We start from the raw sequence: 18,017 nt of genomic DNA, 5'->3' as shown, positions 1-18,017 counted from the left end.
CCTCTGCCTCTGCCTCTGCCTCTGCCTCTGCCTCTGCCTCTGCCTCTGCCTCTGCCTCTGCCTCTGCCTCTGCCTCTGCCTCTGCCTCCTGAGTGCTGGGATTAAAGGCATGTATCACCACTGCTTGGCTAGCACATCTACTTTTTAAAAATAAGGGTCATTAATACCTTTACCCAAAGCAGCAAATAATTGTGCCATAATTTAATAGATATTTAATAGGTATTCATAGAATGAATATGATGTTAAGTAAGCATGGGACCCTGTCTCCAAAAAAGAAAAAAAAAATTTAAAAGAAAAAAGTGGGAAGAATGGGTTTCAGACATGGGCCAGGAAGCAGCTGAGCTTGACTGGAATGTATACTTCTGCACACTCGGCCAATCACTCAGTTCCAGTGAATGTATAGGTGTGTGTAAAAACGAACACAGGAAAAATAAGGCTGGAAAGATGGTGGGGAGCGGGGCTGTAGAAAGCCCTGAGCCCAGCAGCAATCGCTAATAGTTTTCCTCCCCCCCTCTCCCCCCCCCCCCGTTCCCACACAGCCGCCAGAGCGGTTTTTCTACATTGCAGATCTGATTAAGTCCCTTTTCTCATCCACGACTTTTCAGGCATTTTCAGTTGACGATAGTGTTCAAGCCGCCTAGCGTCATCTGCAAGTCTCATCCCCTTGTGTCTGCCTGCCATCTTAGCGAATCTTTGTAGCTTCTTAAATGCAGAATCCCCTCTGCATTCCTCTCACGTCATATATCTCTTAGCAACAATCCCATAATTTACCCCTCTCATCCAGATAGCCAATTGTCTTGTCATTACTTTGCAAATTTATTATTCTTTGTCTAAAGAATATAAAAGCACCGTGCTTTGGGCATTTCTTCAGACTTCATTCTCTTGTGAAGATCCCCATATACATGTAAATTTAATAAAACTTTATGCTTTTTCTCTTATTAATCTATTATCTCTAATACTAATTGGGTCCCTAGATCCAGCCAAGGAGCCCACATAAGAACTAAGAGGGGGTCGAGAGGGCCTTTTTCCCCTCTATGCTCATGTAGGTGGTAAGTGATGGAATCACGTACGTCTAACCACAGATCCAACATTCTTCCAGCTTCACTGTCCTATCTTCTTCATACAAAGAACTGTGTCTAACTGATGAGAATAGCCCTGTGGACAATTAAAGAACAATGAAGTACTGAACAATGTCCATCGTATTGAATGGAAGAGCAAAGGGGGGTTCAAGAAGGGAGAGCACACCATTTGGGCTGGCTTGGCTAAAAGAAAAAAAGGGGGGCTCAGAACCAGCCTTTGAACAGGGCCTGGAGGAAGGGTGAGGCAGAACCAGGGTGGTTGGGAGGATGAAATGGCAGATGAGCAGGATGATACATAAGCGAGAGAGAAGGAAGGGGATGGAGTCCCTATGAGGTTTCCTCCATCAAGAGTGAGGCTGGGGAGCCGTAATCCCAGCAAGGAGGCAAAGGCAGACGGATGGCCGAGTTCAAGGCCAGCCTGGTCTATATAGTAAGTTCCAGGACAGCCAGAGCTACACAGAGAAACCCTATCTCAAGAAAGAAAGAGAGGAGGGGGTAACAAAAGGAAGTGAGGCTGGGGTACAAGACAAGTGGATTGTCTGAGGGGCACATAAAGAGAAACTTGGTGAGAAAAAAGATCAGGAAAGAGGGTGACAAAGATGGAGACCACAAGTCTCGTCTAGGGAAGATGTCCCTGGAGGGTAGACCTATGGTAGAGTCAAGTTCTGCCCTTACCTCTGTGCTGTGGGGGAGTGGGGGGGGGGGCGTACTGCTAGTGTGGATGATTCTACTCAATGTCTTATTCAGAGAGGGTCTTCGAGGAGGGAAAGAAATAGCCACCTGTCTGCTCAGCCAGTCCCTGTTGCTGTATCTGTCTGTCTGTGAGTCTTTCAGTGTGCAGGCTGTGATCATGGTGTTCAAGAAAAAGGGATTTTTTTTTTTTTTTAGACATGAGCCCTGGACATGCAGCCTAATATAGACTAGCTTATTCTGCTGCAGATTGAAAGAGGGTATCAGAGGAAAGAGAGAGGAAGAGATGGGAAAAGAGAGAAGAAAAATGGCAACCATTATTTGCCATGCTGGAGAAAATTTGAACTTTGACTTTTGCTTTGTTTTGTTTTTAGATCTAAACCACTTGTAATATAAAACCCTATTGCAGCCGGGCGGTGGTGGCTCATGCCTTAAATCCTAGTACTTGGGAGGCAGAGACAGGCGGATCTCTGTGAGTTCGAGACCAGCCTGGTCTACAAGAGCTAGTTCCAGGACAGGCTCCAAAACCACAGAGAAACCCTGTCTCGAAAAAAAAAACCAAAAAAAAACAAAAAAACCCTATTGCAGCTGGGAATGGTGGCCCATACGAGTAATCCCAGCACTTGGGTGTCCAGAGGCTCGCTGCAAACTCAAGGTCAGCCTGGGCAACATTGTGAGTTCCGGGTCAACATGAGCTATGTGGTTTTTTGTTTTCTTGTTTGGTTTGGCTTGGTTTGGTTTTCTTGAGACAAGGTTTCTCTGTAGCTTTGGAGTCTGTCCTGGAACTAGCTCTTGTAAACCAGGCTGGCCTCGAACTCACAGAGATCCACCTGCCTCTGCCTCCTGAGTGCTGGGATTAAAGGTGTGCACCACCACCGTCCCACTCAGCATGGGCTACAAGTGAGAGCTTCTTTGAAAAAAAGAAAATTCAAAACCAAAACAAGTAACACCCCCCAACACACACTAAAAAGCCTTCGGTTGAGAAGGAAACTCTCAACTCATACTAGCTTAAAACAAGGGAAACATTGGTTTATGTGGAAGTCCAGGTATGAGATGGTCTTCAGGTAAGACCTGATCTGTGGTACCAATTTATTTATTTATTTTTCTGTTTTTGACCAGGGGATGGGGTCTTAGTAACAGCCCAGACTGATCTTGAACTCACTATGTAGCCAAGGATGACCCTGGACTTAGGCATATACCCCAATTTATGTAGTACTAGGGAGTGAACCCACAGCTCTGTGTGTGCTAGGTAAGTGTTCTGCCCACTGAGCTACCCAGCCTCGTTTTGCATATTCTGTCACCGCTATTTGGAAGAGTTAGCCTGTAGATGAGTGCAAACCACTGATGCGGTCCATTGCTCTCATTTTACCAGGAGAGCAACTGGAGCCTGCCAAAAAGGCAGAATTTTGCCCAGAATTGTACATCTTCATTAATGCTGAGCCAAGACTAAAAAGACAGTGGTCGGGCCAGTGCCCACTCTCAACTAACGAGGCTCTGTGAAAGACATTTGGTGGTGAGTTTATGACAGGCAGTGCTGTGACGGAAAGGAAAATATGAGGCGGTCAGGACCAGCATTAGGGCCACGTGGGTGGGTAAACCTATACAGGTCAGGACCATCCCCTACAACGTCAAAACTGGAAGAGGTGGAGGCCAATTGCTTGGCTCTTCTCCTGCAATGTAACAGACATGCAGAAAACCTGTTGCAAGTGTCATAGTGTCTCTACTGCTGCATTAGAACACCATGACCAAAAGCAACTTGGTGAGAGAAGGGTTTATTCCAGGTTACAATTCTCAGGTCCATCATCAGGAAGCTTCTGGAGGCAGGAACTGAATCAGACTCCATGGAAGGATACTGCTTCCTGTCTTGCTTTTGGTGGCTTAGTCATCACACTTTCTTATAGCACCCAAGATGACCAACCTCGGGGTGGTACTGTCCTCAGTGAGCTGGGCCCTCCTATATCAATCATCAATCAAGAAAATGAACCACAGGCTCACCCACAGGCCAGTCTGGTGGGGGCAGTTTCTCAATTGAAGTTCCCTCTTCCCAATTGACTCTGACTGGTGTCACAGTGACATAAAACTAGCCAGCACACCAAGGGGAGAGTGGAGAGGGGGAGGCTGGAGCTGGTCAGACAGCGGCACAGGGAGCCCGGGAGTAGGTAGGATCAGGGTGAGCAAACTATGCTATTCTCTTCTGCCCCTCAGCATTTGTGTCTCGGGTGGAGGAAACCTTGGAAAAGCAGACCCGGGCTTTTCCAAAACCAGAGAGGGGAATGGGGAAAGGGAAGGGCTCCCACAGTGACAGAAAGCATTTGAGGGAGGAAACCTGCTAAAATCCATCTGCCGCTTCAAACTCCAACTAGCCAATAAAGAAATCTGTTTAGCTGATGTTGCCATGCCCTGACACATCCCTCTGGGGCAGCAGGGAATCCGATCCATGAGATGACATCCACTTGTCCTCATTCCAATCACTGAGCTTTAACTCAACTTGTATTCTCTTTGCCTTAGTGAGACCTCTGCCACCCTGAGGCAGTCCTGGGTGGGGGGATTCGACAGCTCTGCCTAGGCCTAAGCTCTCCTGGGACCTCTGCTTATACAGGAAAAAGAACAGAACAGAAAGAAAAGAAAAAAAAAAGAAGTCAGTACTCCGCCCTCTGGACAGCACAAACCAACACAATGTATTCTTGTTCTCTTTGCTTCCCTCTCCCTCCCTTCCTCATCTCTCTCTTCTCCCCATCTCTCCTTCTCTGTCATCTCCCTACATCAGCACCCCTGCCCTCAGGCTTGCTAAACTTCCAGTCCTGCTGAGATACTTGTGTAGCCAAGTCAGCCAGCCAGCCCAAAGGCACACCCTTCTACCACCATCTTCTCACCAAACCCACCACCAGCCACCTTCTCTGTCCAATAGGCTTCACAGGATGGATGTCACTCGCCTGCTCCTGGCCACCCTAGTGGGCTTCTTATGCTTCCTTACCGTCTACAGTCACCTGGGACCCGAGGAGACGCTCAGCGATGACCGGAGTCTGAGAAGCAACTCCTCCGTGAACTCGTTGGATTTCTCTTCAGTTTCGATAGTGGGTAAGTAGCCTGGCCTGGGACCCAGCCTCTAGGCTCTGACCCATGAGAGCAGGGACAGCATGTTAAGCCTGTTGTCCAGGCTGCTACTGGCATAGCTATGGCTTTATCTTGATCAGTCTTAGTGAAATACAGTAGCCTTGAGTCCTTGGGTTTGGGAAAGCTCTGCACGCCACTACGTTTAGTGTGTCAGAGATCTGAAGAAGCCTCACGTCAAGATGCTTGGTGGACTTGGTCTAACTTAGCATTTATAAAACTCCTCAACAAAGCAAATGTTAGGAAAACCATGGAATAGAACTAAGTCTGCAATAAACTAGTCCTGCATAGGCTGGGAAGTTACAAGGAGCACCGAAGTCTGGCATTGGAGATTTGGTGCACTGACCTCACCTAATCATAAAGCACATGGGCTAAGGATGCAGCACAGTGGCAGAGCGCATGCTTATCATGCATGTAGCCTGCATTCAGTTCCTGGAACCAAAATAAAAGCAAATACACATAGGTTCTGTGAAGCAGCTCTTGGATTTATTTATATTTTACCACTGGTGAGACTGGAGCTTACAGACATTAGTTCGCAATAGGCAGAGCCAGAACTCAAACAGGCGAATTATACACGTGAGCTCACAACTCATTGACTTGCATTTCACTGGGCACAAAGAGGGTCTAGAGCAGCCATTCTCACCCTTCCTAATGCTGCAACCCTTTAGTGCAGTTCCTCATGTTGCGGTGACCCTCATTTATCGTCATTGCTACTTCGTAACTGTCATTTTGCTACTGTTAGGAGTTGTAATGAAAATATTTTTGCACATAGGGGTATGCCAAAGTGGTCACAACCCACAGGTGGAGAACCTCTAGTCTGGGAAGTCAAAGGGGAGAAAAGGAGAGACACCAATATTCCTTCCTCACCATGGATGCCAGACTTTTAAAAATATTTTACTTCTATGTAAATGGGTGCTCTGCCTTCTTGTATGTGCAGGCCTAGTACCCTCAGAGCCCCTGAAACTGGAGTTATAGGCAGTTGTGAGTCACCATGTCAGTGCTGGGAAGCAAACCTGGGTCCTCTGGAAGTGCACCAAGTGCTCTTAACAGCTGAGCCATCTCTCCAGCTCCATGTCAGACTTTTTGTTTTATAAATATACTTATGATAGAACCTTTTTTGTAGATGAGGAAACTGATTACCAGGGAGACCACACAGCTGTTATGTGGATTCAAGGCAGGTGTGCCTGGCTCTGTGCTTTGAGAGTAATATGTATGTATGTATGCATATGTGTATATATGTATATGTAACACAGATGTGTCCAGTAACAAAAGGCTGAGTCCCATTTTCAGAGGCTCACAATGTTCTTGCACCTACAAGGTTAAAAGCTAAAACAGGGGCACCTATGGTGATCAAGGGCCAGCAAGTCAAAAGACCAGGTCTAGGTCCCTAACAGATACCACAGACAGGCCCCAGGTCCCTCTTGGATTTCCTCTTTGCCTTCACTCGGAGCACACTGCTCTTTAGCTCTGAAGCCAGGCTAATAAGAACCTGCTGGTTGAATTCCCATAACGTGACTCATCCCGAAGTCCCTCTTTGTCCCACTCTGAGACTTCCCAGAGCCCCCTCTGCTCCTCCCACTTCACAACTTGGGGCCCCCAGTAACATCTGGCTTTGCTCCATCTGTCTTTCTTTGAAGCGCTGAACAAGAAATCCAATAGGATCAGCAGAAAAGAAGCCGAGAAACGGAAGAGATCGTCCAAGGTAGGCCTGGGAGTTCTCACGGTGGAGTGGGAGACCTCCAAGCCAACGCTAAGCACCAAACGGGAGGTAATCTCCAGACCTACATGAAACAAAATAACTGAAAACTTCCTAGCGGCTTCCTGGCCTAGAGCCTTGTGGCAGACTTCCATTCAAGCCAGAGAGCCTAAGTTCACTGAGCAAGACAGCTACCTGCTAAAAAAAAAAAAAAAAAAAAAAAAAAGTTTCCAGTTCTAGTTAAGCACCCCCACACCCACAGCCCTTCCGTTCTTTTGGGTATTTACCTAAACCCCAACCTCCACAGAACCACCCTTGCTGTGTATCTGAGTTTTTTTCCTCCTCCTCTGCAGGGCCTTGTGCAAGCTAGGCAAGCATTCCACCACTGAGCCATGCTCTCAGCCCTAGACCAGCAAGCTTTGCTCTGTAGTCCAGGCTGCTCATAAACTAACGATTGTCCTTGTCCAGAGCTCCCCGAGTGCTGAGATTATAGGTCCAGGCTACTGTGCCCAGCCTTCTTACCTGCTTAAAAATCAGAAAATGCCAAGATTAGAAAATAGAAGTCGGGCCGGGCGATGGTGGCGCACGCCTTTAATCCCAGCACTCGGGAGGCAGAGGCAGGCGGATCTCTGTGAGTTCGAGACCAGCCTGGGCCAAAAGAGCTAGTTCCAGGACACGCTCCAAAGCCACAGAGAAACCCTGTCTCGAAAAACCAAAACCAAAAAAAAAAAAAAAAGAAAGAAAATAGAAGTCGGGTGTGGTGGCACACAGCTGCACTCCCAGTATGTGGGAGGTGGAAGCGAGGAAGATCAGAAGTTTACGGCCATCCCAAACTACACGCCAAGTTCTCAATGAGCCTGGGCTGCACAACCACTGAAAAACAGAAGTATGACAGAAAACTAGTATCACTTGCTGTAGCCAGAATAAAAGACTCAATGAAAATAAAACACTGTTCACTGAACCTAGCAGCACAGGCTTGTAATCTCAGCTGCTCAGGAGGCTGAAACAGGGGGACCCCCAGTTCAAGGGCTGCTGGAGCTATCCAGCAAATTCAAGACCCATCTGGGCAAAAAGACTCTGTCACAAAACAAACATTTTAAAAAGGGTGGGGGTATAGTGAAGTAGTAAAGTTTGCTTACAACAAAAGGCCTGAGTTCAATTCCCACAATGGGAATATATATATTCCCTATGTGTGTGTGTGTATGTATGTATGTATGTATGTATATATGTATGTATGTATGTATGTATGTATGTATATATCACCATATATACATATATATCATACATAGTTTTCCTATGCTATGGCCATAGGAAGGGCCTTCCTTGGTGCACTGGAGGATAGTAACTCTAGAGGACAGGACCGCTAAGGGGAAGAAGGTTATGAGTGGCAGCGGATGACAGGGATGGTGGATGAGACTTGAAGAGAAGCCGGAAGGTGTTTAAACTTGGGGCTGAGTGATCTCCCAAGGGCCAGGTCGGAGCTAGGTGAGCCTGAAGATGTAGGCGGTGTGCATGTTGGGGCGGCGGCCAGGGACCCATCAGGATGGCCTGTGCGTATGAGCAGAGCTGGGCAGCAGGGCAGAGATCTCTGATCCCAGACCTCCACAGCAGATGGGGACGCGTAGGCCCAACGTGGCCCGCTCAGCAGCCCTCGACGTCTCTCCTACAGATGAACGCTTCGCTGAAGAAGGAGGCACGGCCCCCGCCACCCACGCCCTGCGTGGCCACCCGAGACAGCTGCAAGCCGCCTGCGCCCGCCTGCTGCGACCCGTGCGCCTCCTGCCAGTGCCGCTTCTTCCGCAGCGCCTGCACCTGCCGCGTACTCAACCCCTACTGCTGAACCCGCTTCCGTGCTGCGCGCGCAGCATCCGGGGGTGGGTGACTGGGCGGGGCTTCAGGGTCAGCGGGGCTTCCAGGCTGAGGGCCGGCCTCTGGTGGGTGGGCGTGGCCTGTGGTTGTAGGTGCTGGGTGCTTTCCGAAGACAGATTTTCTAGGAATCCTAATGGAGGCTAAAATCAGAATACAGTATCTTTAGGCTGCTGGGAAAACGTGGCTGTTTCTTTAAAAGAGCCGAAAGCTTCAGACCCCTTTACCGAGCTCTGGTCCTTGCGGGGACCCCGAGGACTGAGCTCGCGCCGCTCTCCAGCAGGTAGGGAAACTTGCGCGTAATTAGTACCTCTGTCTCAAGTAGTGAAGACGATGCTGGCCGACTCCTTCCAGCCTTCCGGTACCGGCTGCCTCCGGACCAGGACAAAGGAACCATTACGGACCGGTCTTGCTTGCAGTCTTTTCACCCATTCTCCTCCTGGGGAGAAGCACAAAAATCCAAGACGTGCTAAAAGTCCACGAGCAGTCTCAATCGGGTGGCGGCGGGATCGCGCGTTTGCTGCGGATTTCTAAAGCCAGAAGGCTCTGGGTTGAGGATCCCAGAACTTTTAAGAGGCTCCCGAACAAAGGCACTAATGAAATTAACTCCTCCCTGGCTCCCAAGGGCACACAGTTGTTTGGACCTTAGAGTTTTTCTTACGACAGGCATTTTGTTTGTTCAATTCTAATAGCCTAGAGTTTGGACTCCCAAAGAAGCAAAATTTACACACCCTTCCTCGATCTTCACCCTAGTTCCGTGGGCCGATAAGACAGCAGTGTGGAGGGGGGTGCTGAAAAGAAGCGGCAGCAGCACTATTTTTTTTTTTTAAATTGCCAAAAATATTCAAACTGTGTCCCGAAATCCCACAGATTCTCAGTCAGTGAGAAGCTGAGGTGCAACGTTGTAACTTTGGAAGAATCGTGGGAGGGAGAGCACCTGGAGAAAGGAGTCAGTTTGGGGAACAGGTTCGGTAAGAAAGGACTAGCAGGAAGGGGGCATAGAGAGGAAGGGCTCTAGATAATTTAATGTCACCTACTTGTCCTCGGCTGGGGCGCCTGTACCATTAGCTCTGGGGAAACGGCTGAGAAGAGCATTCAGAGGGCTCCATCACCCTGAGCTGCTCCCACCCGCAAACTACTACAGTGCAAATTACTACCAAAAGAAAACCAAGAGGGGCTGGAGAGATGGCTCAGAGGTTAAGAGCATTGCCTGCTCTTCCAAAGGTGCTGAGTTCAATTCCCAGCAACCACATGGTGGCTCACAACCATCTGTAATGAGGTCTGGTGCCCTCTTCTGGCCTGCAGGCATACACACAGACAGAATATTGTATACATAATAAATAAATATTTAAAAAAAAAAAAAACAAGAAAAAGGACCTTGCCAAAAAAGATTCTATAGAGAGACTTTAAGAGAGAAATGAAACCACCATGTAGCTCTCTGTTGGTGGATTAGGAGGATGCAGACAGGTGTGACCAGATTTTCAGGATTTTGTGTCCGTTCGCTATGGTTCTTTCAAATGCCTTAAACCTGCTGGCAAGATGGCTCACAAGCCTGCCAGTCTAAATTCAATCCCCAGGACCCTTGTAAAGGGAAGAGAAAACAGACCCCTCAGAGTTGTCTAACTGCCACAGTACACATGCGTCATCACACACACACATCACACAAAGTCTAATAAGTGTAAGTTTCACTCACTCAGATCACCCTCCTTGCCACAGACCTTTTCTCAAATAGAGCCCCAGGTTGTGCCTTTGGTGACATACTTACTCACCTAGTATGGAAATGACAAGGCAAACACCTACCCAGCCACACCTGACAGAGCACAAGAAAAGGCGGGTGCTCCAGGCAGAGCTGTCCACACAGTGCTGACACTGGGAAAGTCCTTATGTCTGTATCTCTCACTTATCTTTAAAATGAGAAGTAATTCCAGCTGTTCTTGGTAAAAGTCCAGGAAGTCGCTATTTCTCCATGCCTTAGCGCAGCACCATAACACGCCCACGTCCGTGCTCACCCACGTCCGTGCTCACCCACGTCTGTGCACACCCACGTCCGTGCTCAGAAAAGCTGCCCGTTGTTTGCTTTGTTTTCTGTCACTTAGGCTGGAAGCCCACAAGGCAAGAACATTTTGTTTCTTGTACCACAGCTGCTGCTGAGTAAATGTCATCAGTAATGAGAATATTGGGAACACACTGCAGCAACTGCTCCTGCATTTTCCAGACACTGTTCACCCACCAGGTACTAGTTGGCTCCGGGCAGTGAAACTGGGATGACAAGCTGAGCACTTGGCCCATTTATTCTTGCTTTGTGTGGGTTTGTTTTTGATGTTGGTTTTGTTTTGAGACAAGACGTTACTATGTGTAGCTCTAGCTGGCGGTGAATTCATAGAGATCCGCCTGCCTCCACCTCCTACCGCTGGAACTTAAGGCAGATGCCACCACCCCTGCAGCCCACTAGTTACAAAGTCATTGAGTTACTGGTAGACAAGGTGGAAGACCAGTCCAGTGGTTCACTCATTCAGTGTGTGTGTGTGTATTGGCCACCTACTGTATGCTGGGTACTGTAACTACCCTAGTGGAAAACTCCAATATGGGTATTGTCCCTTAATGGTTTCAACTGAACCACTGATCCTCATAAGAGGTTAAGAATAGTTGTTGTCAGGTGGTGGCATGCGCCTTTAATCCCAGCACTCAGAAGGCAGAGGCAGGCAGATCTCTGTGAGTTCAAAGCCAGCCTGGTCTACAGAGTGAGTTCCAGGACAGCTAGGACTGTTGCACAGAGGAACCCTGACTCAAAAAAACCAACCAATCAATAAATAAATAAAGAAATAAAGATCAGCCGGGCAATGGTGGTGCACGCCTTTAATCCCAGCACTCGGGAGGCAGAGGCAGGCAGATCTCTGTGAGTTCGAGACCAGCCTGGTCTACAGAGCTAGTGCCAGGACAGGCTCCAAAGCCACAGAGAAACCCTGTCTCGAAAAACCAAAAAAAAAAAAAAAAAGAAATAAAGATCAATTGTTAGCCTGTGGGTTCGCCTCCCGCACACTTAACTTACTCTTGACTCAGACCCCTACTTAGGAACTTACCTGGCAAGTTTCCCTTCAGCTTTGAGACCCCAAGTTGTTCTACCTTTTCAGAATTCCTCCATAAGCTTTAGAGTCCACTTTGGTGACAAGAACCGAAGCTAACATATCAAAAAGTTATGATTGTATATTATGAGGCTATGAGTCCTCTCTAGTCCATCTCCAACACATTATATTTTCTCCCCACACACACTCTGGGTAAATTATGTCCTGGAAAGACTTAATTCTTCCATTCATTTCTCCTCCCAGCCATAACCTTAAACATGTACACCCAAAGTTCTAATAATATGACCTTGAACAAGTCACAAGGTTTTTCTGACATGGGGGAGGGAGTGGATATGTGGCATGAATTCTAATTTGCCTTATCAATAAAAACCTGGAATCAGATAGTAGGGGGTGAAAGCTGAAAGACGAGAAAAACAGAGCAGCCAGCCACTAGAGTTTTTACCTTTACGAAATTCTCAGGCATAAAGGGAAAGATCCTGTCTCTACAAACTCAGCTCAGTCTGAATGCCCTGAGCTCCTGTCTCCTCCCACCCTACATTCCTCTCTCCCAGCCATATCTTTTCCTGTCTCTATCTTTCTAGTTCTGGGATTAAAAGCATCTGACTCCCAAATACTGGGATTAGAGGTGTGAGCCATCACTGCCTGTCTCTGTTTCTTTTTTACACTGGATCAATCTCATGTAGCCCCAGGGTGGTCTTGAACTCACAATGGGTCTGCCTCTGTCTCCCAAATGCTAGAATTAAAAAGGTATGTGCTACCCAGCCTCTATGGTTAACTAGTGTGGCTAGCTCCACACTCTGATCTTCAGGCAAGCTTTATTTGTTAAAGCACAAACAAAATATTATCACAGGGGGAAGAGGGTGTCTCATGTAACCCAGGCTGACGCCATCTAGGCTGGCTTTGAACTTATGATCCTCCTGCCTCTGTCTCCTAAGTGCTTGATGACATGCATGCAGAACCCATATATGGTTTTTGGTGTATGCACTGCTGGGATCCACTCCAGGGCTTGATGTTTGCTAAACGAGCTCTCCACCAGCAGATCTCCCTGTATCCTCAGCCCCAGAAGTTGAAGTCCTAAGTGAGAATCTCATAGAGTGCACATAAAAGCATTTTTAATATTTATTTACTTATTATGTATACAATATTCTGTGTGTATGCCTGAAGGCCAGAAGAGGGCACCAGACCTCATTACAGATGGTTGTGAGCCACCATGTGGTTGCTGGGAATTGAACTCAGGACCTTTGGAAGAACAGACAATGCTCTTAACCGCTGAGCCATCTCTCCAGCCCCCCATAAAAGCATTTTATCAATATAATGTTATAATAATGCACACAAAACACTGAAATCCACGACTAGATGCCAACATTTGCCCTCCTATATCAGCCTCGTCAACCAGTTTGTCCTTTAGTTTGGAAACTGAAAGAAAGTTTTGATCACCAGGAGACATAAAATTCTAACAGGTCACCCCTTTACCTCAGATGGTGTCCTGCTAAGTGGAAACAGCAGGGGTTATGTCAGAATTTAGTCCAGGTGGGTTTTCAACATGTCAGACTTTCATGCACAGAAGATTTAAACACGCATGTTTTATTACATCTTTTTAAAGGCTTTGATATTTTTAAAAGAAATTAAGGCTTATGATATCACCAAAGCAGTATACTTAAAAAAAAAACAAAACAAAACAAAACAAAAAAACAGTCTCGGAGGCAGAAGGCCCCGGGGCTCCAGATGCCTTGAACTGTGGACGTTCAGCATTCGGTCAATCTAACTGGCAATCACTAGGTCCTGATTCTAAACTCTTCCATCTGTTTCAAGGAGCACAGATGCGGACCACTACCTACCCACTGACAGGAAATTACCCTTCTCCAAGAGGAGCTTCATAAAGAAACCTGGCTCCTGGAGCCAATTCCCACATGTGGAGGGAACTCAATAAGTGAAGGTCAGAAAGTGATTGCAACCAAATTAGCCAAACCATCTGTAGTAACTTTCCGATTCATGTAGAGTAGACTTTACTCTTAGACATGTGTGTTGAAGAAGAGAAGGCAGTTGAAAAGGAATGGGGTGGTTTTTTGTTGTTGTTGTTTTATCAAGTAAAATATTTCAAAATCATAAAATGTTGCATTCATTCCAGAGGGAACTTCTCTCCTGAGAGCTTGCAGGAAAATAGTAACTACTTGCTATCCCCACCCTCAGGCGAATCTGGGAGTTGCATCCCGGAGTCGGCTACTGGTGCTGATGAAGGTGCTTTGCGGCCTTCTTGTTGGGGAAGCTCAGCCAACGCCCTCCTCCATTTGAGTCTTAAAGGATTTCACACCTTCCAGCGGTCTCTTTAGAATTCCTCTGCCCTGTGGCTGTGTAGACTATGAGAGCAACAGTAAAATTACAGCTACAAGAGTCACACTCAGCTTCCGGAGTTCACTACACGTTTCTAGCAAAATCCCAAAAGCCCTGTGCTTGAGTCAGGGCCAACTTGAATCACGTGCTTATTCTTTTTTTTTTAATATTTATTTATTTACTATGTATACAATATTCTATCTGTGTGTATGCCTGCAGGCTAGAAGAGGGCACCAGACCTCATTACAGATGGTTGTGAGCCACCATGTGGTTGCTAGGAATTGAACTCAGGACCTTTGGAAGAGCAGGCAATGCTCTTAACCACTGAACCATCTCTCCAGCCCCTACGTGCTTATTCTTAAACCAGTTTGTGGAGCTGAAAGATGCATTGATTGGCGTTAGTTGGCTAAGCCTGGATTATGCAAGCACCCCTGGTTGCTTTGCGCAGGTCTGCTGGCTTTGTCTCCCGGGATAGTGTTGAGTCTCCAGGATGAGACTCTGGCTTCCTGGAACTTCAGACCTTCAAGGCAGAGCTAAGCACCTACTACCTGCTGCCTCCTGGGCTTTAGTCTAAGCTTCCTCCAGCCAGCTAAGATTGAGGCGTCTCCCCCCAACAGCATGCCACCTGGAGGCAGGAAGTACCCAGACCTGCAAGGTGACTTCAGATAAACTGCAGAAGCTGTGGGGTGTCATGTCTCCACATCTAAAATATTTATTTATTTATTTATTTATTTATTTATTTATTTATTTATTTATTTATTTATTATACAATATTCTGTCTGTGTGTATGCCTGCTGGCCAGAAGAGGGCACCAGACCCCATTACAGATGGTTGTGAGCCACCATGTGGTTGCTGGGAATTGAACACTCAGGACCTTTGGAAGAGCAGGCAATGCTCTTAACCTCTGAGCCATCTCTCCAGCCCCCATGTCTCCACATCTAAACCCTGACTTCTCCTTCAGTGATGCTCTAAGGTACTTCTTACTACTGGACCTTTGCTTCCTGACACAAAGGCAAACACCACACACTGACATTTAAATAGGGCTTTCTTCAGAGCCAACAGTCTCTGCCGTCCATCTCACCAGCAGCCAGCAGATTACACAGGAAGGGAAACACAAGCAGTCACTCCAGAGTTGAGCCTTGCCCTCTCTGTTCCGGCGGCCAGTCTCCCCAGAGATCTGTGGTGTAGGGCCATCTCTCCTTATCACCCCCACTCTGTATCAGGGGAGAACTTGCTCTCCCTCTTTATTGTCTGTGTACGTGGGAGGGCTGGCTAAATGTTTGGAGGACATCTCGGTGGAAGGTTAACTCACATTAGCAATGTGGGCAGGAGATTCCTTCCTACAGAACAGGGTACAAACGTGCGTTTATAAAACACGTTAAATATTGTCTAGATCTCAAGAAGTATTCTAAATTCCTTGCCCTCCAGCTCCCTCCCCAACCTTGGCCCTTAAAACTTGACATAGAACTTGAGCTTCAGGGGTCTGAGGTTTTTCTGTCACTATCCTGAGTCATGAATGACTCAGGTCTTCTCCTTAACCCCCGGATCACTGCCCCACAATCCTCCAAGCCTCATCTTGTTTTTTCGGGATAGAGGGGAAACAGCTAATTCTTCCCTCCTGAAACTCTGACAAGGAGCCATGGAGGAGGCAGGAGACACACATCCTTTATTGTGGGTACCCTGGTCATTGTCACAACTGTGATAGATAGCACACCTGAGTAGAGCGACATCTGACACCAGATATGAAAGTGCTATTTTTAATGAAAAGGTTCTGAAAATGAGAGGATTTCTCCAAAGAAGAGAGGAAAAAGCCAGGGTAACAAAAGCCAGAACCCCAGGGGACAGGAGGTTAGGGCTGTATGGGACTCTCACAGGTCAAACACTTGGAAAGGCACTTGACCTGTCTTGGGGAGACAACTTTGAGGGGAGGTGCTCACACTCAGCCGGGTCCTTTGGAGGGATCAGCAAGGCTACTGCATTGACCTTCACACAGAAGAGCAGCTTCCCACATCTACATGTCAGGGTGGGGTGAAGCAACCCCCACTATTGGACCTTGCTTTTAGGGACTTCCAGTTTGAGTTCCTTATTCTAATGTTAAGGAGTCTGAAACCTCACCCCCTTCCTCCCAACCCAGGGCCTGTGGTATAGAAAGGTATTGGAGTTTAGTTCCAAGAATCCAACCTAGTAGAACCGCTAGTTCATTCAAATGGACTCTCTCAGCCTCAGAGCCAAGACTAGTAAGTTCTCATGAATAAAATCCCCTTGAACGTCAGAATGCAATGGGCACTCCTCTATATCCCAGGCAAGAGTTCTGTTAATTTCAGGGTCAGCCTGGGTTAAATAGCAAGGCCATCTCAAAACCTAGGTTTCTTTGGTCCAACCTTGCACACAATTGGTGTACAAGAAGTAGTACTGGGGATAGATTTTTTTCATGAATTAAGATTGTTTTTTATTCCAAAAGTCCCGAGTTCAATTCCCAGCAACCACATGGTGGCTCACAACCATCTGTAATGAGGTCTGATGCCCTATTGTATATATAATAAATATTTACAAAGTTTTAGCCAGGTGGTGGTGGCACACACCTTTAATCCCAGCACTTGGGGGGCAGAGGCAGGTGAGTTCAAGGCCAGCATGGTTTACAGAACTAGTTCCAGGACAGGCTCCAAAGCTACAGAGAAGCCCTGTCTTGAAAAATCAACAAAAAGTTTTTATTCTAGCCGGGCGGTGGTGGCGCACGCCTTTAATCCCAGCACTCGGGAGGCAGAGGCAGGCGGATCTCTGTGAGTTCGAGACCAGCCTGGTCTACAGAGCTAGTTCCAGGACAGGCTCCAAAGCCACAGAGAAACCCTGTCTCGAAAAAACAAAAAAAAAAAGTTTTTATTCTTACATATTTTGTACTTTTATTCAGTAGATTTTGACCCTGTCCACCTATCATTATCTGTTTGCGACAGAATCTCATAGCTCAAGCTGTTTGCAATTCCCCAAGTAGCCAAGGGTGACCTTGAACTCCTGACCCTTCTTCCGCCCCTCTTCTACAGCAGGGACTACACCTGTCTTCTCAGTCTGTCCTTCCCAGTCTCTTTTGCCATTTTATGGTGACCAGCTGGGAGGTGGATCCCTGGCATTTGACTTTACCAAACCTGATCAGTTATTTTTGGCAAAGTCACCATATACGCGCGTAGCTTACACACCTCGGCTACACACACTGCGGGAAGCATGTAGTTCACACACCTTCAGCTACACACACTGCGGGAACACCCTGAGCTGGAATGAGCATGCAGTGTGCCAGTGGACTGCTGAATGAACAAGGGTTTTGTTTGATGGAGATGAGTGCTTTGCTGTGTAAGCCTGAGAGCTGAGTGTGTCTGGTCCCTGCAGCCCACATGAAGATGGAAGAGAACCAACCCCAGAAAGTTGTCTTCTGACCTCTTTGTGCATGCTGTACTCACATCACACTGGCAGGAAGATCAGAAATTGAGTCACCTTTGGTGGTTTGCCAGCCTGGGCCACTTGAGACCATGTCTCAGAAACAATAAAGCCCTAAAGCCCTACTCTTTTCCAGCACTACCTCTTCTCCACTGGCTTTCTCTTGCTGCCAGACATGGAACCAGCTGAGCAGAAAGGGGAAGAGGCAGGGGATGGCAGAGGTGTTCCTGCGAGACATCCCAGCCATCTGTGTGTAGCTCTCACTTCCATTCCGTGGCAGGCACTCAAAACATCATCCCGTGCACGCGGGTTGTTTTTAATGGACTTCAAATTATGAGGTCTCTGATCTTTTAAAATCATTTCTGCAGGACTCCCAGAAGTGATGGCTCACTGAGTAAGGCCACTTGCAACTCGTTAGAAAGCCATGTTCTACCGTAACCCAGCAAGGGTGTGTGTGTGTGTGTGTGTGTGTGTGCCTGTGCACAGAAACAACCCAGCTATAGGTTCAGTAAGAAACCGTCTCAGAAGAATACAAAAGGAGGGTGTTCACACACCCAATATCCTCTTCTGGGCTCCATGAGCTCAGGTACACATTCCTGCACACACATTACCCTCTTCTGGGCTCCATGAGCACAGGCACACGTTCCTGCACACACATGTGCATACACCACACACACATTAAAACTGTCATACGTGGTAAACAATATCTTACATATAGAATAAAAGGTCAAAATT

General features: G+C 47.3%; 1 protein-coding gene across 1 annotated transcript; it reads left to right on the top strand.

Annotated features, from left to right (window-relative positions):
- The first annotated feature begins 4,687 nt into the window (after positions 1-4,687).
- On the top strand, positions 4,688-8,416 carry Asip (agouti signaling protein). The gene is made up of 3 exons (XM_005363157.1): positions 4,688-4,847; positions 6,518-6,582; positions 8,246-8,416. Exons 1-3 carry the CDS (start codon positions 4,688-4,690, stop codon positions 8,414-8,416), a joined length of 396 nt encoding a protein of 131 aa, XP_005363214.1.
- Positions 8,417-18,017: the final 9,601 nt, after the last annotated feature.

Source organism: Microtus ochrogaster, linkage group LG8, assembly GCF_000317375.1.
Source record: "Microtus ochrogaster isolate Prairie Vole_2 linkage group LG8, MicOch1.0, whole genome shotgun sequence".
NCBI lineage: Eukaryota > Metazoa > Chordata > Mammalia > Rodentia > Cricetidae > Microtus > Microtus ochrogaster.
Note: the sequence above shows the minus strand (reverse complement) of the source record. Positions and strands in the feature narration are given on the sequence as shown.

What these genes read in the sequence shown, in the direction of transcription:
- Asip (XM_005363157.1), top strand. Translation starts at nt 4,688, where the DNA reads ATGGATGTCACTCGCCTGCTCCTGGCCACCCTAGTGGGCTTCTTATGC. An exon ending in CTCTTCAGTTTCGATAGTGG is followed by an intron (nt 4,848 to 6,517) that starts GTAAGTAGCCTG and finishes CTTTCTTTGAAG; the next exon opens with CGCTGAACAAGAAATCCAAT. An exon ending in AACGGAAGAGATCGTCCAAG is followed by an intron (nt 6,583 to 8,245) that starts GTAGGCCTGGGA and finishes TCTCTCCTACAG; the next exon opens with ATGAACGCTTCGCTGAAGAA.